Below are 18,652 nucleotides of genomic sequence, written 5' to 3'. Positions count from 1 at the left end.
GGTTTCATCTCGTTGCGCGCGTCGAAACTGACTCGGCTTCTCTCAGAGAGCTTTGGTGGTAACAGCAAAACGTGGATGCTTGCGACAGTGTCCCCTTCCGCCTCGAACTTAACCGAGACAATATCCACACTTGAGTATGCACAGAACGCGTCGGCAATTACCAACAAAGTTAGAGTTAATGAGGCGACAGGGAGTGACGAATTGAAGCGACTGAGGGAGTGTGCAGTGCATCTTGAGGAGAAGCTAGGATCATTGGGATCTGAGAGGTTGAAAAAGCAGGAGGAGCTCTCCAAATTGATATGGGAACGTGATTCTCTTAGGCGCTCGCTAGCATCTTCTGATACCCAGTCGAACACGAATATGAACCTAGTTAGAGCAGTGAACAGTATCCGTCTTGGTAACATTGCCCTACGACGGAGGGTGGAAGCGGCTACCAAAGGTTGTATAGCTTCACTTGACGGCAGGCTCGCAACACAGTACTTCAAGGGAAAGTCTAGTATCTCGGCCAAGAGTATTATGTTAGGAGGTCGACGCTCATTCACCCTGGGTCTTTTAAATGACTATGGATTTTTGACTGAGGCGAAGCTCCACATCCAGCTATTCCCTTGTGATCCGCATGCCTACGCGCGTGAGGACCCCATGATACTTGTGGGGGAGAGTCTTCGCTTTTGTCTCAATGTTGTAGGTGCCGTTGGCATTCCGGAATCTTGCTGTGCCCATGTATTTTGCAGGTTCAGCATGTTGTTTGATAATGAGGAAAGGTACTTTGCTACGCGGGCCAGCACCGATACACAAACTCCTCGTTGGAATTTTGTGAAGCTGTTTGAAGTGCCTAACTTGACGGAAGAGATCATTCGCTCCTTCTGCGAACGTCCGATTTTCACGTTTGAGGTGTTCGCCTTCGGCATGGAGTGAGTAGTTTTGTTTTTGCGCGTGTTAGTTCCTATTTCTGCTTATCATATACCACTTTCACGCGGGTATTTTGTTTCGACTTTGCTTACCGCGGCCGTCGTTTTCGCTGAGACGCCCGCTCCCCCACCCCATTTTTATTTTTATGTTAATGACGTGAAGAAATGTGTTTAAAATTTTGGTGTTCCAAATCCACAAACCACGGGTGTGAAGGCCTTAACAGGTTCTGTATCAAAACCCCTTACGTAAGGGCAATTATTTGTCACAGGAACTTTCGTCTGACTATCACATGCCGATATACCCGCGTACACACTCTACACATAAACTTTACTTTCATGTCGTGAAATCGCAACATTGGGGGTTGTGTGTTTTTAGTAAAGAAAGGGATCGAGGGCGAAGGTGACGTAAAAATATCAATGGTCGCAGAGTGCGCTGGAGGTTTCTCGACTTATGGTGGAGGCTGCCCTGCGTTAAAGCAAGTTTCGTCATTAACTCTACCAGAGCCGCGCGCACCCTCCGGGAAATCGGGAGACATATATGGAAGGCCCAGATTAAACTACCGAGTGGGCAGTTGTGACGGTAGTAAGTCAAAAAGTTTTTTTGCTAACAACGGGAGCAGGGAGGCCATCCTCCAGGATCATGGTATTCCACCTCCCGTTTCTTCTTCCCTGTTCAAAGTGAAGGCGGACACACTCTCGATGGTGACAAACCTTGTGCAACCGTCGCCACCCGAAGTGCCATGCCCAAGACGTGCTCGATCCGCTATGTCCACTTCATATGGCCGGTGCTCTCCACAGACAGTTGACCGTCTGCCCCGCCCTGGCACAGGCCGATGTTCCTCGTCGGTTGGGTGCTCGAAGAAACGCCTTTTGGTCCCCCCTCCAGACGGGGAAGATGTGGGAAAGCTCGTTGTTGTGCTTGACCTCGATGAGACCCTCGTGTATTCACGCGAAGGTACTATCGTGCCGAGGCCTGGCTCACAGCGGCTCTTTGATGTGCTGCGCGGCCGTTGTGAGGTGCTTGTGTGGACGGCGGGTGAGAGGCTGTATGCGATGGAGGTGCTACGGATGATTGACCCTGCTAGTTGTATTAAGCACTGCGTTTACCGGAGCAAAAAGTGGTGGACAGAAGGCCCGGGTTGTGTAAAGGACTTGACTAGCCTCGGTAGGCCTCTGGATCGTGTTATACTAATCGACAACATGTCCGAGTGTTTAAGGGCAAACCCTCGGAATGGGCTTCTCGTCACAGACTTCATGGGGTTGAAACAGATGGGAGCGAAGCTGGACACAACCCTCTACGTTATTGCTGATGTAATCGATGAGGTGCTGCGCTCTTCTAAAGTTTCAATAGAATCTTTCCATGCCCATCCACAGCTTCAACGAAGACTCATTAAGTGTAGCGCTGGGGGATCCATTGAAGTTTTGACACTGAGACAGGATCGATGTGAAAGCTTCAGGCGACCGCAGCGGAAGCCAACTACCGCACAGCAGTGGCAGAGACTTATACCATAGGACGCTGTGGGCATTAAGTTGGTCTCCCGTTGTGGTTGCTTGTGGGGGGTGAGTAATTCCTCTTCTTCATTGTCGTTTTGTATCTTACACGCGTAGTGTAAACATGTACATACCGCGCAACGCTATTGCGCATTTCTTCCCTTGTTGTTGTCACTCCACCCAGTTTTTTTTTGTAAATAGTTTCTTTTTTTATACACCTCAATCCCTGACACAAAAGACTTAAGAAAGTGCGCACTCGTTGTGCGTATTATTACCACAGTACTTCCTCTCGTTATAATTCTTTATCCGCCGCTCTCTCAATTGGTACTTTTCTGCTTGTATACTTGTGTAACCCCTCCCCCCCGTACATGTCGAAACAAGGAAAAGAGCGTTGCTAGTACTCACCATGAAGTTGCATTGCCCTCCAAAATGTGTGGGGTGTGACTCCCATTGCGTGATTCGGTGGACAATACGGAGTTTGGACCAATGAATCGGGGGCATGTCTTCCCTCCAGTGGTGTGACTTGGATGCCACTGTTCCCGTTTCATTACACTGACCTCCCTTGTCAATGCTCACATTTTCGCTCTGTTTTTTTGTTGTGTGTGGTAGGGAGGGGGACTTTGCTTCTCTCTTTTTTTTTAAAAATACGTTTTAAAAGTTTTGCTTCCGTTTGCTTGTTTCGCCGTTAATACACTCCGCGGCAGTCTACCCCTCTTTCCGAAAGGAGAATGAAAACAAAATGTTTGTCAGGAAAAAACAACAACAGCGATCGCCACCAGTCTCTTCTCTCCCAGTCGTATATGAGGTATGGTGGAGTATTGTCAGGTGGGGATGAATATATAAGAGCGAAATACGATGAAGAAGGGTGATGAGGTATAAATTAGAAAGGAAAAGATGCGGTAAGTAAAGATCGGGGCTGGTTACAGAATGGAAGAAAGGGGGAGAAGCTGGCAAAGGAAAGTTTGGAATATTGCATATGGAATTTCATGGTTCCTCCCTGAGGGTTCCATGGTCGTTCCTAGAAAGGGGTGCCTACGTGTCTTTTTTGTTGAGGCGCATGATCCACTTTTCTGGGTGCTCCCGATATGTAGAAATGTTTAGTCGATCCCCCCGTGTTCTTTCCCCTTTATTTTGCAGGGTTTCCTTCCAATATATGTGCTAGAAAGGCCGCGTTATCGAGGTTGTGGTGTCGAACGAGAAATGGCGGACATAAACGGTAAAATTTACTTACATGTGTATATAAGATGGCTGGAAATAATCGAATCACGACCTCTTAGTAGCAACGTGGTTGGAACGATGTGTAGTAAATTTTTTGTGTGTGTGGGGCGTGAGAACCGTTGCGATTATGTTTAGTGTAACTTTTGTCCATTTCTGCCGTTTCAGGATTGATTGCTCCCTACTGCATCGAATTCCAATAACTGTTTCTTTCGCGGGGCACTTCTGCTGTTGCCGTCGCCGCTCTTTTCTATTGCTTCTTACACACTTTAACACATGCTCCGTCTTCTTTGTACTCCAAGTTGGTATGTCTGAGGTGGTACCTACTCGTTGCGTGGACTGGTCGCTCAACACAGATAGTGAGTCTGGGAAGCTGTTCCTATGGCACAACATCTACAACATTAGTGTTTGGAGCAATACACTTGGCCTCAGCGAGCCATATGATGGGCTTGATGATACCAGCGTTTGGGAGGCGTTCCTTCAGTTTCAAATCAGCACTGTTTATAAACTATGCGGAGTCTGCCGCAAGCCTGAGGGGAATGAAGACTTGAAGGTTTGTTGCTACTGTGGGCAGGCTGTTCACAAATTGTGCTCGACCAAGGCGGCGAGCGACCAGATTGAGTGGAAGGACGCGAACAAAAAGTTTGTCTCGCATATGCGCGTGTGTGGCAGTTGTGATGGTGTAGAAGTCCCTGCCGCTTTTACGCCCCCCGTTAGAGAGGCGCCCGACGCTCGAAGGGTGGTTCGTCGTGCACTGGTTGTCCGTGACGAATACCCGGAAGAGGTTGTGCGGGAACTTGAGTCCCTCGAGAAGAAGGCTTGTAGGCCACATTCGAAGGAAGAGGATGATAGGCTGCTGGGCATGGTTTGTCGAGCCGTAACCAGATTTTTCCAACCCCGGAATTCGCTTCACCTTTTCGCGAAGGTGCGTCAGGAAAGTAAGGGAGGGGTGGGTGTTGTTGCCTTGAAGAACATTCCTGCGTTAACTATTGTTGGCGTCTACCCGGGATACTGCGATGCACTAAGCGGCGAGCATGCCAAGTTGGGGAGGCCAACGGCCAAGTACGCTCTGATGGACCTTAACTGCGCGGATTACTTTAATGTTGTTTTTGAAGAGTTTCAGAGCACGTTCACACCATTCATAAATGAGCCAGGTGAAGATGAAAGGAGCAACTGTGGGTGGATTCAAGAGACGAAGAATAAGGATGGGAGACTCAGCGTTATGACTTGTCGGGGTATTCGGAAGGGGGAGGAGCTTCTCATTGGCTATGGACCAGTGTACCCGCGTTCGTACCCCTACACATATGACGCCTTTACATTTCACCAGGTTGAAAGTAAAAATTGTGCCGTATGTTTTGCTCTATGGCATTGGCCAACAACGGATGCGGAGGATGCCGTGTTGGAGTGTCACGTGGGCTACGACAGCGCCACAGACTCGTACCACCTCGTGGATATCGAGGATGACTCAAAGCGAAGCTGAGTCGAGAGGTAGCTTCACATCAAACATGGTGCCACACATCAATACAACTCTCACGCGTGACTCTACTGTGACGGCGTAGCAAAGCATCGTAACTCAGGAGTGGGTACAGAGAAAAAAAATGAAAATGCTTGCTTTAATGCAGATGCGTGCTTCGCTAAGCGAAGGGGTATCTAAAAGCTATGCATTTGTGAGTTCACTGGTTGTTTCTTTTTTTTTTTAAATCTTTTTCCATCAGTGTACATGTGTCGCTGGAGATGCTGGTGTTTTCCTCAGTGGGTCGTACCTGCTTCTTTACTCTTTTTTTTTGTTTTTCTTTTTTTGTAGGATCGCTTGCTGTTGGCACTTCCAGCAATTTTTCACCTGAGCAGAATGGACGCCGGTAAACTTTTTCATCTGTTAGCTGCTATTGTTTTTATGAAGCTTCTCTTCGGCTGCATATTCGCACGGGTGCCATTGGAAGTCCGAGCCAACGATCACCCACCGGGTGAGTCGTTTCAACACGCAGGATCCATGGGGGAGGTGTCTGTTGGTGTTCCTCGAAGGTCTACGAGAAACTCTAGGATGGACACCGACAGAAGCGTTCGCAATTGGGGCGCAGGCCACGGCGTTGGGGGAGCTCTCCCAGGCCTTTTTGGCCTGATTCCTGGGATTCAGGAGCTGATGATCGCATTTTCGTGCCTTACCTGGCCAGACATGCTGTGGAGGTATTTCCTGTTTTTACTACTGCTCTTAACATTTCTTTACTTTACGGAGAACGTTCGTGACCTCCTTTATGTTCGTCCGCGGATGTTGCGTCTTGGAGACTCGTACCTCACAGAAAAGCCACCACGTGTTGGTCGGGACGTTGCGCTGAGCTACGACACGCCTTGGTGTCTTTATGAGGTGATGAAGACAACATTTTTCGCGGTGACAGGCTTACTCGCAGTGCGACTTTTCATATTCGTTCTCTTCTCCTTCATGACGCTGGTTGTAATGAGCATGGCAGGACGGAGGGGGAGGAATCGCAATGACAACCCCTTGTGGTTTTCATTTTTCACCCTCCTCGCCTACATCACCTTCTGCGTTGCTTCTGTGGGAATAGGCTTCTACAACTTCAGGGTGTTCGGGCGTATTGCCGACAGAAGTGAGTGCAAAATATTGATTTCTAACCACTCATGTGTATTCGAAGTTGTTCTCTTGTTCGCTCTCGCGCAGTTCCCATCGTTCATTACCCGCAAGGAGACCAAACTGCCTCTTTTCGAATCGATTGTGAGATTGTCAGACTCCATTCTGGTGGACAGGAGTGCCGCTGAGTCCCGCCGTCGTGCCGCCGAGGCCATCGCAAAGCGCGCGAAGGATAGGGACCCCCTAGTGCCTCAGTTGCTTGTATTTCCTGAGGGCACAACGACAAATCAGAGGACGTTGTTCATGTTCCGAAAGGGCGCGATGGAGCCAGGTGAGCCCATTCAGATGATTTGCGTGGGATTTCCGTACAAGCATTTCAATCCCTGCTGGAACGGTCGCTGTTGTGGGGGTAACAGTTTTGGTGTTTTAATCCTTCGGTTGTGCTCTCAGTTTGTCAACCGTGTTGAAGTGCGGCCCCTGCCCATCTACGTTCCAACTGAGTCGGAGCGAGAGGACCCGATTCTGTACGCCAATCGCTGTCAGGAGATGATGGCGAACGTGCTTGGTTGTGGTGTCAGCGAATGTACGTATGCTGACTATGTCGCATTGTTAAATGAGAAGTCGGCTTCAGCGCCAGTGCCACCTAAGAGGTTCACCAAGGGATAATATGGAGAACTTGACGTGCGCTATTGCGCGACACACAATCATCGAGGATAATATATGGATTACCATATAATGATATACTTAGGAGTTTGCTTCGTCATGAGGTCCCCTTGGACAACGGATGGATACGCAACGGGTTAGGGTGGGGGGAGGGTAGAAATCTCTGAAGTAAAGAAGCGAAACCCACACTGCGTTTCTAGCACGGTTTCCGTTGTAAATATATGTTCAGTTCTTTAGTTCTTGTTTCGGTCGCGATTTATAAGCTATATTTCCCATGGTACGTTCTCCTTCGCATTTTCGATACTCTCCGTTATCCCTTTTTTCCGCGTGGGCTTCCGCGTACTTGCATGGCGCCTTTTCATTATTATTGCCATCATTTTTTTTCTTTGTATGTGCCGGGCCGAAGAAACATTCAAATGGGAGATTGTTTTGACGAAGGCTGCGAGAAGGCGTCGTCGGCACTACGGTCATTCGAAAAACGTGTGTTAAGCGCTCTCGAAGCCCCGTTGCCGGAATGTCTCATGCGGAGCGAGCTAAATGATCGAGTGACTTACGGTGGGGTTGCCGATGAGTGGGATAGTTGGTGTCAGCGGGACCCTCGAGGGGTCGGCTGCAGCAAATTAGGCGCCGATGCTCATGCGGGGGCTGCAGAGGGAGAGGGGTCGCACAACGCCAGTGGCTTAGCTACATCCGACGCCGCTGCTGGACGGGACCTCCGGAATCCCACGGAAAGACTTACATCTGCGTTGGCACGTGATGGCGGTGTTCAGAGGCTCCCACTGCAGTCAAAGCAGGGAGAATTGTTGGGTATGCCAATGGACCAGCGGGGCGGTGGTCAAGTTTTGCTGTCAAACCGTGGGAGCGTCGGCGGTAACGGTAAGTGCACCCCAGCGTGGTTGAGGTGTAATGTGGGGGAGGGACATGTGGGAAAATGTGGTAGTCACCACCTAGCTGGAATCGCCACAGCTGATGCGCGGCTTGAAGACGTTGCGATGTACAATATGTGTGCTCAACTGTCTTTGAGAGGGGAAAATGTACAGACAAAAGCAGGAGCGAGTGCTGTGTTTGTAGGTGAAGGGGCAGCGGTCTTGAATAGAGAGCGACAGGGGCATAGTTTTGCCGGAAGAGCACCACGGACCGAGGGCTCTGTCTGGGGATTGCGTGCGCCGTTATCGCACGGCTCCGACAGATCTTTGGCTCTGGCGTGTCAGCACGTCGATCCCGACCCGATCGGTTTGGGTCCGCGGCGGTGCCGTAGTGCGCCCCATTTTAACGAGCACTCATTATATTTGAATAGAGATCTAACCGAGTATTCGCCGTGGTCGCAAACCATGTATCATGAAGGAAACTTGGGACGATTTGGGCGGCGTGACGCATACTCGAGGGAGCGTTTTCGACAACGGACGCGTGTGAGCGATTCAAGGAGTGTTGTTGCACGGTGCCAGAAATGGAAGGATCAGAGGGAGGCGAAATTAAACGAGTTGCGAGTGTTACAAGAGGAAAATCAGCTAAAGGACTGCACTTTCAAGCCAGGGCGACCGCTGGCTGGCTCAGGTACTTCTCATGTGCCAAAAGTTTTCAGCGATAAAGATGCCCCCCGGGGCGGTCGGATGCGTACGATGCAGTCGCGGGGGTCTCGTTGGCGTCCACAACATGACGGGTCGTTGCAGAGGTGTGAGACATCCCTGTTTCTCGGGCGGGCATCCGAATCACAAACTTCGGGGTTTAATTCACTGGATGAGGGAAGCCCTTTTCCCCCTCGCCGTCATGTTAGGAGGGCAGGTTGGCCACTTGCCTCGCAAGGGTGTGCAAGGTCAGAGAGAGAGAGGCAGCAAAAGCTTTCTGGTCATAGCTCCCACTCACTCTGTGATTTTTCCGTGTTCGAGCGCATCTACAATCGTGTTTGTAACCCCGAGGGGGCTGGAAGCTGCTGTGGCGCTGAGTCACCACCAACTGGTTCTGCCTGCCGCTAGTAAATTGCTGTGGATTAGTATTCTGAGTCCTTCTCTATTTTTTCCATTCGACACCCGCGGTTTTTTTGTTGCAATCACTCATCAACCTACCGTTAGTCACGAAGTGTCCCGATTTTTCCCGTTCTTACACTGCACCTGCTGTTTAATGTTCAGATGTGCTATGTGCAGGTGTTTATCATGGTAACAAAAAGAACAAAAAAAAAGCTTACCCTTCTCACCCCCCGGCCGTCAGGTTGAAGGAAAGATACTTTGAACAGCTGTAGTGTTACATAGGAAGATAGGGTTGGCGCATTCGCCGTAAAGGGTTAGTCGTACTATTGAGCGACGCTATTAATCTGTGCTATTCAGTCCGTTGAACTAACTGTTTTCTACTAGAATTATAAGCGGCCAATGTAAAGGAGGTAAGACAGGGCAAAGAAAAAGAAAAAGACGAAGAAATAGGAACGGGCATTAAAGGAGGGACTCCAGCTTTTAGTCTGGAATTTTAACGGCATATAGGTCGTCATTTGATGACGCAACGTGATGGAAGGGTCGTAGGCTCCGGAAAGGTGGGGTGCTGACAGTACCCTTAGCTTAATTTCCCCACTTTTTATGTTGTGGGCTAATATGATTTCTGGTGGGGCGGGTTATGCTTGAGCAGGGGGGAGGGCAGGTGGGTGGGTGCGATTGTGCGCTTTCTTTTTCTTTCCTTTTTTCTTTTCTCATCGTGGCCTCATTCGACTCGTATTTACTCGTCTATTATGCGAGTGTTTAGAGACAATGCTGGGGATTTGTTTCTAGCGCCCCTGCAAGTCCGGCGTCTTTGGAAGGCTCTCGCTTGGGATTGCCAGGCGATCGTGCTTGAACACCGTTGTGAGGTTTGTGCTTTTATTGTATGAGGTGCAACGTATGCATCTACGTGTCTTTGTAGGGGACAGCGGTGGGCGATTGGGACTGCCTTACCGGCATCCTTGCAGCTTCTCGGTGTGATGCCTCAACCGGAGACATCGTGGCTTAACGTAACGTCCACCCCGCTGAAAAACGAGGAGATTATAAACGAAAATAATAGTAATGTATTTGTATATTGCCGTTTATTGCCTGCGGTTCTGAGTGGGGTTTGTGGCGTTGTAGCCATGGTGTGTGTGTGTATGGGACCATAACCAGCACCACCTACAGTAATATCGACTTGCTGGGTTTTGTTTGCTCAGCGCTTTTCTCTCTCTTTCTCTTTCTGTGCTGCATTATTTTATTACCCCTTTTACCATTTCGTTTGTTCTTTTAGCATACTCCGGTAATACTTCGCACTGCTACCGTGCGCAGGGTGGCCAGGTCAGGGAAGGAGGAGGAGGGACGTGTGCAGCCTTCTTTGTACCGCCAACAAAAAAAGGCGTCCCCTCGTCACCGACAGGGAGGAAAAGGGTGGGGGGCAGAAAGGAGCTTCTAATTTCAATAAGTGAGAAGGGGAAATAGGGGCGCACCAAGGACCTCTATTTATGGGCTGTGGAATCGCAACGCTCTTTCCATACTCTAAAGGGAGTAGTGTGTCTCCGACAACTGTTAGAGGCGAAAATTATATATTGTCCACTAGTAGCGATTTGAAGGAGCTGAAGGCGGTGGTGAGGGTCCCTTTGGAGCAGTCGGACCCGCCCCGCATGCTTGGAAAGGAGAAGTACATTATAAGTCAAGGGGCAGTTGTTATGGACGATCGACCGGTGGCACATATGCCGTCCGCTGGTATTTTGCTTTTGTACTGCACAACAGACCACATCGACTTCACAGTGTCATACCTTGAGCACGACACGAGGGCAATATTCGCCCACTCCTTCACAGACAAGGAGCTCGCAGACTCGAAAGATGACGCCGGCATCACGTTTTCATGGGGATCGTTCTTCAAGTCCCTTGCATCGGATGTTCAAAGACAAAAGGCAACGGTGACTCCCGCTCCGGGTGGTGGTAAAAATGTGAATTTTACCGTTACCAATATAAAAGAGTCGGACCTAATGTACAAATACATTTGCAAGCTTCCCCTTGTCTCACTTCCCGGTGACGAAGACTACAGAGTACGTGTTGTAGAATATATTGTGGAGCCCATGACTCGAATGACTCAAATACGCCGACGCCGGAGCGAGATGATTTGTCCACGTCTCTCTCTGGAATCTCTGGAGTGTGAGCGTGTCGTGCGTTCTGCGATGCTACAAGAGAGCAAAAAGAAGGTGGAGAGGTTGCTTGCTGATTTGAAGCCGCTACGGGAAGAATCTTCCGTGGCGGCGCAGAAAACAATGGAACTTGCCTTCTGTGTCAATGATTTGAGAAAGCGTTTGCGCCTGCTGTGTGCTGCCCCACCCTCAAAGGATCCATTAGATGTGCTGTACGACAAGGGGGGCGCACAGTACTTTGAACACACGACGCAGGCAGTGAAGTATTACCCGGTTGAAACTGACGTTGACACGGTCGTTTTGGCGTGCATTCGCGCAGCCTTTCCACTCCCTCCCGGTGCTCCTGCTGAGAGCGCGATGGACGTCTTGGACCTTCCTGAGCTGCAACCGTTGCTCGACAATTCTTCCAGGCAGGCTGTGAGGGATGTACTTGAAATTCTTTGTGGCATTGATAAATGGGGTTACGATGTGATCCGCCTAGAGATAATGACAAATGGCAACTCTCTCTTTTATACGACTTACACGATTCTTTATAAATTGGATCTAGTGGCCCGCTTTCAACTTGACGACGCGACACTGCAGCGCTTTCTACTTGGTGTCCAATCGGGATATCACCCCAATCCCTATCACAACTCGATGCATGCGGCAGACGTCACGCAGGTTAACTACTACATTATTTTTATCGCTGGAATGAAGGAGAGGTGCCAGCTGCGGCCGGAGGAGCAGCTGGGCGCCGTGCTCGCTGCAGCCGTCCATGACTTTGATCACCCCGGTTTGAATAACAATTTTCACACTAGAACGAATGCGTACTTGAGCACACTTTACAACGATAGGTCAATCCTTGAAAACCATCACATAGCTTCCGTCTTTCAGTTGCTGAAGCACCCGTCTTACAACGTTCTGGCACCACTGAATGACGAGCAGTTCCGCACTGTACGCGAGACAATGGTAGAAATGGTTCTAGCCACGGATATGTCAAATCACGGAACTATACTGAAGAGGTTCCAGTCGCGCTTGGTAGAGGCTAGTGACTGGAGTGCGAACAAACAGGATGTTCTTGTGGCACTTTCTATGAGCATCAAAACAGCCGATCTCTCAAATTGCATTCGTCCCTATTACATATACTCGGAATGGTCTTCGTATATTGCACAAGAGTTCTACAAGCAGGGTGATGAAGAAGAGAGGAGCAACCTCTCCATTTCCCCCTTCATGAATCGTAAAACGAGCGACAAAGACTTCCCTGAAGGACAGAAGTCATTTATAACATATGTGGTGGCACCAATGATGGAAGCAGTGGTGATGTTTCTCCCTCATCTCCGTTTCACCCTTCAACTGTGCGAAAATAACCGCACTGCATGGTGTGAGTAGTGAGAAAGAAAAAGGTAGATAAGTCTCCTACGGGATGCCTATGGGTGGTATGGATGTTTGTTTTTTGTTCGACGCGTTGGGTGGGGGTAATATTTATTTCTTTAGGTTATTTAACGCCCATCTTTTTATTCTTTCATTCCATTGACCTAATCAAGAAAGGAACGAAGAGAATGAAGAAACTGAAGGGTGAGGGGTAAACTGAGGGTGCAAGTAATAGTAAATATTGATAACAACAACTATTTACGTGCCTAAGCGACTTACTGGTCATTTTTTTTTGCCATCTGTTCTCTCTATTTTTTTTTCTTTCCGCCGTGGTATGATTTTTTGTATCTTTACGATGAAACTGATCATCATCGTTATGGGCGCTGTCATCACCGCTATCACTATCATTACCTTATTTTTTGAGTGGGGGCTATTTGTGTGCTTGAATTTTCTTGTCAAGCAATTCACATCGGAAGACAATACCTGTGCTGATGCGGAATAACACCAGTTACTTAAGTTGTAAAGCTGCGTACTTGTTACATGGAATGTAAATAGAATTCAGTCACCACACACCTCTACACCGTTCTCACCCTGTTTCGATCTTACTCTTACTCTTCCTTATTTGATGCGTATTTTTGTTTATTACCTCTTTGTTACCGTTTTCTCCGATTGTTCTTTTCCCTTTTCCTTCTCTGATTCTTTACGCCGTTGTCCATTTACACATGATAATTTACTGACACACACACACTCTCTCTCTTTCTCTCTCTCTTTCGTTTTGTTACGACACCTCAGTTTAACTCTTCTATAAAAAGGGGAGGTAAGGCGCGCGCGTGTATGTGTATGTATGTGTATTGGGGCGAAATTGTTTGATTGGATCGCTTCCAGAATGTTGTAATATGTTTCTTTTTTTTTCTCTCTCCCTCTACTGGCATCAGGCGGTGTTATGAAGCGGCCATGTAATGACAAGTTTTTCCTTGCCTTGCTAATTTAGTCTTTTCCCTATTTTTTTACTTACTTGGTTTTCTGCGCTAATGTTCCTCTCCTGTGTTACTTTTCCTTTCCATGTTGAGGATGCACTGCTCCTCTCCATGCCCTGCTGCAAGTATAAGTGAAATGTAAAAAAATAAAATAAAAAAAATTAAGGTAATATGGGGTAGGGGATTGAAAGGACTAAGACTCAGAGAGAAAAGAAAAAGCAAAAAAAAAAAAAGGCGCCCTCTGGTCCTTGTCCTCACTGCGGTATGAGACAGCAGCACATTTACCTGTAATAACGGTCAAAAACATGAATTCAGCGTGAGATGTGCCTGCAGTTCTCCACAAGGCTGCTCAAACATTTTGGAAGTATCTGGAAAGAGCCAACAGTGTTTTACGACCGTATAAATTGTCCCAGTTGTTCATTCCTTTTCCCTTTTTTGCATGTCCCTTGTTTATTTATTTATTGTATCTTCTCGCTACTGTTTCCAGTCGATGGACAATAGAAGCATTGCCCTATTTCCACTATTTGTGTTCTTATAACTTCTTTCATGTGTTCTTTCAATTTCTTTATTTGTTCACGTTGTTTACGCTAACGTAGGACAACAAACAAACGAGGCAGCACGGTGAACATCGTGGAAGCCAAGGAAGGGAAAGAAGGAGAAGAAAAAAATAAAAAAAAATCGACCCAACGAAGAATAATACACGTTATTTCAGGCCATTTGAAGCGTACGCAGGGAAAAGAAAGCAAAAAAGTAAAAAAGGAGAAAGAAATAAGGAGAACATGTGGGACCCTTTTCGTGATATTGACCGCATATTTAACCGCGTTCTGCCTCTCACAGGTGCTGGTTCATTCAGCTCTTTTTCCCGTGGGTCATGGTCGCCCGCTATGGACCTTGTGGAGAAACCTGAAGGGTATAAACTCCTGGTGGATCTCCCCGGCATGAATCGCGAGGACATTCAAGTGGGGATTGAGGACAATCGGTTATGCATCAGCGGCAATCGCAAGTCATTACTTAAAGATGATGAGCAACACCTTGCCGTGTTTCTGGAGCGTGGCTACGGTCGGTTTGAGCGTTGTATGAATTTGCCATCGCCTATTGTCGAGGAAAGCGTGAAGGCGAGGCTAAGGGATTCTGTTCTTGTGGTGGAGTTGAAGAAAAATAACTCCCCTGCGAGCAGCGCTGCAACATCCGTAACGATTCAGTAATTTCCAACAACGGCAGCGGTTGCTACCGAAAAACCCCTGCGTCATCCATGTTTTTTCTTTTTTTTTTTTGGTGAGGGAGGAGCGGGGAGGAGCTTTGTCCATAACTTTGTTCGCTTCCACCCTCGTCGCCTTTTCCACTTTTTCTTTTTTGTTGAAGCACCATTGTGCACCGCTGGCGTATTCAGGCTGTGCTTTTAAGTTGAGTTGTTACTATCTACTTAGTCATCGCAAGGTTTATTTCCGTCATTATTACTCTTATCATTATTGCCAATTTTATTATTCGTGCCATCGTTGTCGCAGGGCTGTAGTTGGGTATGGCTCTCATAAAACGGAGGGAAAACGAACTACTCAAGTGAACGGTTTATTTATTTCTTTGTTCTGCGGAGGTAAGAACTAATTTTCGTTGCGGCGGATCAAAGTGACTCTCGCATGGGAGGCAGAAAAATCGTTGTGGCGTTCTGTTTTTATTCTTTGTGTGGCTTTGTCTTATCTTTCTTTCCCGTGTCTTTGTGTTTAACCTGATCTTTGATTGGATATTATTTACGCAAGGATTGGTAGTAGGAGCACCATGCCGAAGGGAAACAACGCGATTCCCCATGTGCACCAGAGGAAGCACTGGAACCCCTGCTCCTCGCAGAAGGGTAACGTTAAGGTGTTCTTCAATCAGCCTGCGCAGAAGCAGCGCCGTCGCCGCTTGCGTTTGTTGAAGGCGAAGAAGATCTTCCCGCGTCCGCTTAAGGCACTTCGCCCGCAGGTGAATTGCCCTACAGTTCGCTACAACATGAAGAGGCGCTTGGGACGTGGCTTCTCGTTGGAGGAGCTGAAGGCTGCTGGTGTGAAACCCCGCTATGCGAGGACGATTGGCATTCGTGTTGACCGTCGCCGAAAGAATAAAAGCGAGGAGGGTATGAATATTAACGTGCAACGCCTGAAGACATATATGAGCAAGTTGGTGCTGTTCCCCCTGAACCGCAAGAAGCCACAGAAGGGAGATGCAACTGAAGAGGAGGTGAAAGCTGCAACTCAGGACCGCTCTCGGTATGGCACAGCTGCTGTTGGAGGTTTGGTTACCCCCGCACGGGAGGCCCCACGCAAGGTAACGGAGGAGGAATCCACCAAGAAAATGTACAAATTCCTCAAGAAGAACCACAGCGCTGTTCGCTTCTTCAGGGCCCGCAACCGCCGTGCCGCTCGCAAGGAGGCGAAGGAGAACGAGAAGAAGTAAGGCAGAAAACTCATGTTCCTTTCCTTTATTTTTCTAAGTGAAAATAGTCTCTTTCTCGGGTTCTTTTTCCCGTCCCCAGTGCCTTTGGATGCGCCACCTGATCTTCTGTTGTTTTATTTACTCTCTGAGGGACCGTACACCGCCTGCTTTATGTTCCCGCTCCTTCTTCACGAAAAATTCAAACAATAATACACACACACACATATATATATATACGCAAACTAAGGAAGTCTAACAAATATCATTGTTCCAAAACAACAGTAGCTTCCAAGTGAAGGTTTTGGGTGTGGGTCTCCTGGCGCATACTTTGCATAGCTTGTTGGGAGAAGAAGATAAAGTTAACAGGTCCAAAGGTGGGGGTAAAAGGGACGAAATAAACAGTAAAGAGAGGGAAGTTACACCGGCACTTTAGTGATGGCCACCCTCAACAACTTAACTGTCGGTTCTGACAGCGACAGCAGTACTGAGGCGCCGCTTGCTGTGCGGCCAGACGCCGCGGCTGCTGCAGAAGGAGCAGCAATGGAAGGTAACTCAGCCCCGGGAGAAGCGGCAGCCCCCGCTGGTGTCAGCGCGGGAGAAGAGGCAGCACCTAAAGAAGGTGAGGCCGCTGCGGATGGCTCAGGCACATCCCCTGGAGGGAAGGAAGGGGAAGGGGAAAAAACCTTCAAGAAGATATCTTCGGAATCTACTACACTGACTCATGCGGCAAGCAAGACTGATGAATCAGCTCGGGAGGCAACTGAGGGGGGAGACGCAAATGCAAACGCTGCAGCGGGGAGTAGTAAGGTGTCCAAGGAGCTGACACCGAGGGAGGGTGCATCTAAGAGTGAGCAAGAGCAGGGTGCTGCGGCTGAAAAGAGTGCGCCCAATCCAGGCGTTGCTCCCCCCCTCGACCCGGCAGCCGTGCGGTCGAAGCGGTCGTCTGTGAAGCCAAGTCCGGCTGCTGTAAGTCCAGCGAGTCGCGAAGTTGATCCTAATGGCAAGAGCACCTCGCAGGCGGGTGATGGAGCAGAAGCTAAGCCTTCGAAGACACGGGAGAAGCGGCACGGTACTCAAAAGAAGTCGCGGTCAAAGCGTACCGATTTGGAGGAAGAGATTTCCCTCATGAAGAAGGCAGAAAAATGCGGAATCGGCGCCGGTTCACTGCACGACATCGTATCAGTTTCTGGAGGAGATGGACTATCCCCACAGCCGGGTTCTTCACCTGCAAAATTGAGCCGAAGTCCTAGAAAGATGGCGAGCCGTCATGGGGAGGGCTCAAAAGGCAACAAGAATGGCGAAAATGTTTCTGAGGGTGCTGACGGTCAGCAAATGCCGGTTGTCGTTGACATACCTGTTCCTAGTGTGCACAAAGTGTTCCATACCAACAGGGGTGATGGCAGAGTTGTGGTCGGCGACATTTCTGGAATCTACACCAAAAGGAAACGAAAGCTTGTGAATGAGTACCGCACTGAGGCTGACGATAAGGAAAACTCCCCGCAAATTTCCCCACTTACCCTACAGAATGTCGGTAGACACATACGCGAATCCGGGGGAGTCCACAAAGGATATACAGCGCGGAGATGTTACAGCAGCGAGTCTTCATTGTTCAAATCATGTGTTTCTCTCAACACCGATCCCAAAACAGCTTCTCGGAGGAAGCGGAGCGTGCGACGCGGAGGTGGGCGACAAATTGAAAGGACCGGGAGAGCCCTCCAGAGGCTCAATATCCCAGCCTATCATCGTAGGTTGATAATCGATATGCATCAAAAGGGTATTTCTGAGCGCCAGGCGGAGGAAGGGAGCAACAGCGACGACTGGCTGCACACCGCTGGCATGGGTAGAAGATATTCCGTTAGCCCAGAAAGAAGCGCGAGGTTGGGGGGCCATGACCGGTTACCACAGCGGAGGTACCATTCCACAATTGACGGCAATCGCTACGGCTATAGCCCGAGGGGCGCCTCTAACGATCGTTTACCTGAGCGCCGACGCTCGAAAAGGGGTGAGGATTATCGGAAAGAACACACTTACAAACCCACCATTTCCAAGTTTGCGCAGGCGCTGCCTCGCTCAGATGTTCCGTGTCACGAACGGCTGTATTCAGCCAGACCTAGTGTTCAACGGAACAAGAATGCAGATGGTGAGGACTACGAGGCACCGGCACTCTCTCCGCGTTTGCAGGAGTTTGTGAACAACAGCAGTTTTGAGTTGTTCCGTCCCCACATATCAAAGCGTGCAAGGGCTTTAGAGGTCGAAGCGCCTTTCTACGATCGTCTCCATCCATCCAAGGAAGAACTGGCCCGGAAGCGCCCCGAGGAACCCAAACCTGTGCCTACTCCTCGTGTTTCGACTTCTCGGCCAATCAGTATTTCTCCGCGCCTATTGGCCCGCCGGGAGCCGCCGCCACCGGAGAGTTTGCCTTCGTTCCGTCCAATGATCACGCCTCGTGCGAAGGGTGTAGAATGCAGCAAACCCTTCTACGATCGGCTTCATCCTTCTAAGGAGCAGCGGGCACGCAAACAGAAGGAGGAAGAACCCAAATCAGCCCCGCCTCGAACCTCACCGCGCCGTGCGGTGTCCGTTTCCCAGCGCTTATTAGAGCCCCACCAACCCCCACCGTACGAAAAGTACGACCCCTCATTCCGGCCAGAGATTTCCCCACGCGCGAGAGCGTTGGAGCGTGACGGACCCTTCCACAAGCGGTTGTACTTGACGCCATATGAGTTGGAGGAGGCTCACGCATTGCATCGGAGGCGCCAGTTTGAGAGCTCTTGTAATTTCCAACCTGAGATAGTGGAACTCATGCGTCAAAACTACGACGCAAAGAAAGTCAAGAGGGGCACATCGAAGCCGGTGAAGGCGCACCGTCAGCGTTCTTAGTGTCACCATTTTTTTTTCGTTATTTTTGTTTGGAATCTGATTCTTCTACTCGCCCCTTTCCATCCCC

At 49.1% G+C, this 18,652-nt stretch overlaps 9 protein-coding genes and 1 pseudogene across 10 annotated transcripts in view; all 10 read left to right on the top strand.

The window, feature by feature from the left end:
• Nucleotides 1-62, top strand: part of TEOVI_000846800 (kinesin motor domain containing protein, putative) — a gene marked incomplete at both ends in the record, with an annotated part of 885 nt that extends 823 nt beyond the window's left edge. The window contains one exon of the mRNA XM_067221067.1: nucleotides 3-62. Within this exon, the coding sequence (XP_067077168.1) occupies nucleotides 3-62 (60 nt within the window). The remainder of the gene's footprint in view (nucleotides 1-2) is intronic.
• Nucleotides 63-75: 13 nt separating this feature from the next.
• TEOVI_000846700 (kinesin motor domain containing protein, putative) lies at nucleotides 76-915 on the top strand (the record flags this gene model as incomplete). Its single annotated transcript, XM_067221066.1, has 1 exon — nucleotides 76-915. One exon carries the CDS (start codon nucleotides 76-78, stop codon nucleotides 913-915), a length of 840 nt encoding a protein of 279 aa, XP_067077167.1.
• A 410-nt stretch (nucleotides 916-1,325) lies between these two features.
• On the top strand, nucleotides 1,326-2,420 carry TEOVI_000846600 (TFIIF-stimulated CTD phosphatase, putative; the record flags this gene model as incomplete). The annotated part of the gene is made up of 1 exon (XM_067221065.1): nucleotides 1,326-2,420. The coding sequence occupies one exon, from the start codon at nucleotides 1,326-1,328 to the stop codon at nucleotides 2,418-2,420; it is 1,095 nt and encodes a 364-aa protein (XP_067077166.1).
• Nucleotides 2,421-3,921: 1,501 nt separating this feature from the next.
• On the top strand, nucleotides 3,922-5,094 carry TEOVI_000846500 (SET domain containing protein, putative; the record flags this gene model as incomplete). Its single annotated transcript, XM_067221064.1, has 1 exon — nucleotides 3,922-5,094. The coding sequence occupies one exon, from the start codon at nucleotides 3,922-3,924 to the stop codon at nucleotides 5,092-5,094; it is 1,173 nt and encodes a 390-aa protein (XP_067077165.1).
• Nucleotides 5,095-5,463: 369 nt separating this feature from the next.
• TEOVI_000846400 (acyltransferase, putative) lies at nucleotides 5,464-6,864 on the top strand (the record flags this gene model as incomplete). The annotated part of the gene is made up of 1 exon (XM_067221063.1): nucleotides 5,464-6,864. The coding sequence occupies one exon, from the start codon at nucleotides 5,464-5,466 to the stop codon at nucleotides 6,862-6,864; it is 1,401 nt and encodes a 466-aa protein (XP_067077164.1).
• Nucleotides 6,865-7,082: 218 nt separating this feature from the next.
• TEOVI_000846300:pseudogene lies at nucleotides 7,083-8,834 on the top strand (annotated as a pseudogene). The gene has a single exon. A coding segment is annotated over exon 1 (1,752 nt).
• A 1,472-nt stretch (nucleotides 8,835-10,306) lies between these two features.
• Nucleotides 10,307-12,337, top strand: TEOVI_000846200 (3', 5'-cyclic nucleotide phosphodiesterase, putative; the record flags this gene model as incomplete). Its single annotated transcript, XM_067221062.1, has 1 exon — nucleotides 10,307-12,337. One exon carries the CDS (start codon nucleotides 10,307-10,309, stop codon nucleotides 12,335-12,337), a length of 2,031 nt encoding a protein of 676 aa, XP_067077163.1.
• A 1,738-nt stretch (nucleotides 12,338-14,075) lies between these two features.
• On the top strand, nucleotides 14,076-14,501 carry TEOVI_000846100 (heat shock protein 20, putative; the record flags this gene model as incomplete). The annotated part of the gene is made up of 1 exon (XM_067221061.1): nucleotides 14,076-14,501. One exon carries the CDS (start codon nucleotides 14,076-14,078, stop codon nucleotides 14,499-14,501), a length of 426 nt encoding a protein of 141 aa, XP_067077162.1.
• Nucleotides 14,502-15,069: 568 nt separating this feature from the next.
• On the top strand, nucleotides 15,070-15,726 carry TEOVI_000846000 (60S ribosomal protein L13, putative; the record flags this gene model as incomplete). The annotated part of the gene is made up of 1 exon (XM_067221060.1): nucleotides 15,070-15,726. One exon carries the CDS (start codon nucleotides 15,070-15,072, stop codon nucleotides 15,724-15,726), a length of 657 nt encoding a protein of 218 aa, XP_067077161.1.
• Nucleotides 15,727-16,140: 414 nt separating this feature from the next.
• Nucleotides 16,141-18,585, top strand: TEOVI_000845900 (uncharacterized protein; the record flags this gene model as incomplete). The annotated part of the gene is made up of 1 exon (XM_067221059.1): nucleotides 16,141-18,585. One exon carries the CDS (start codon nucleotides 16,141-16,143, stop codon nucleotides 18,583-18,585), a length of 2,445 nt encoding a protein of 814 aa, XP_067077160.1.
• Nucleotides 18,586-18,652: the final 67 nt, after the last annotated feature.

The sequence above is a fragment of the Trypanosoma equiperdum genome, assembly GCF_001457755.1.
Source record: "Trypanosoma equiperdum strain OVI genome assembly, contig: ctg_1314, whole genome shotgun sequence".
In the NCBI taxonomy this organism is placed as follows: domain Eukaryota; phylum Euglenozoa; class Kinetoplastea; order Trypanosomatida; family Trypanosomatidae; genus Trypanosoma; species Trypanosoma equiperdum.
The sequence above is the reverse complement of the archived record's forward strand: the minus strand, read 5'-3'. Positions and strand labels throughout refer to the sequence as shown.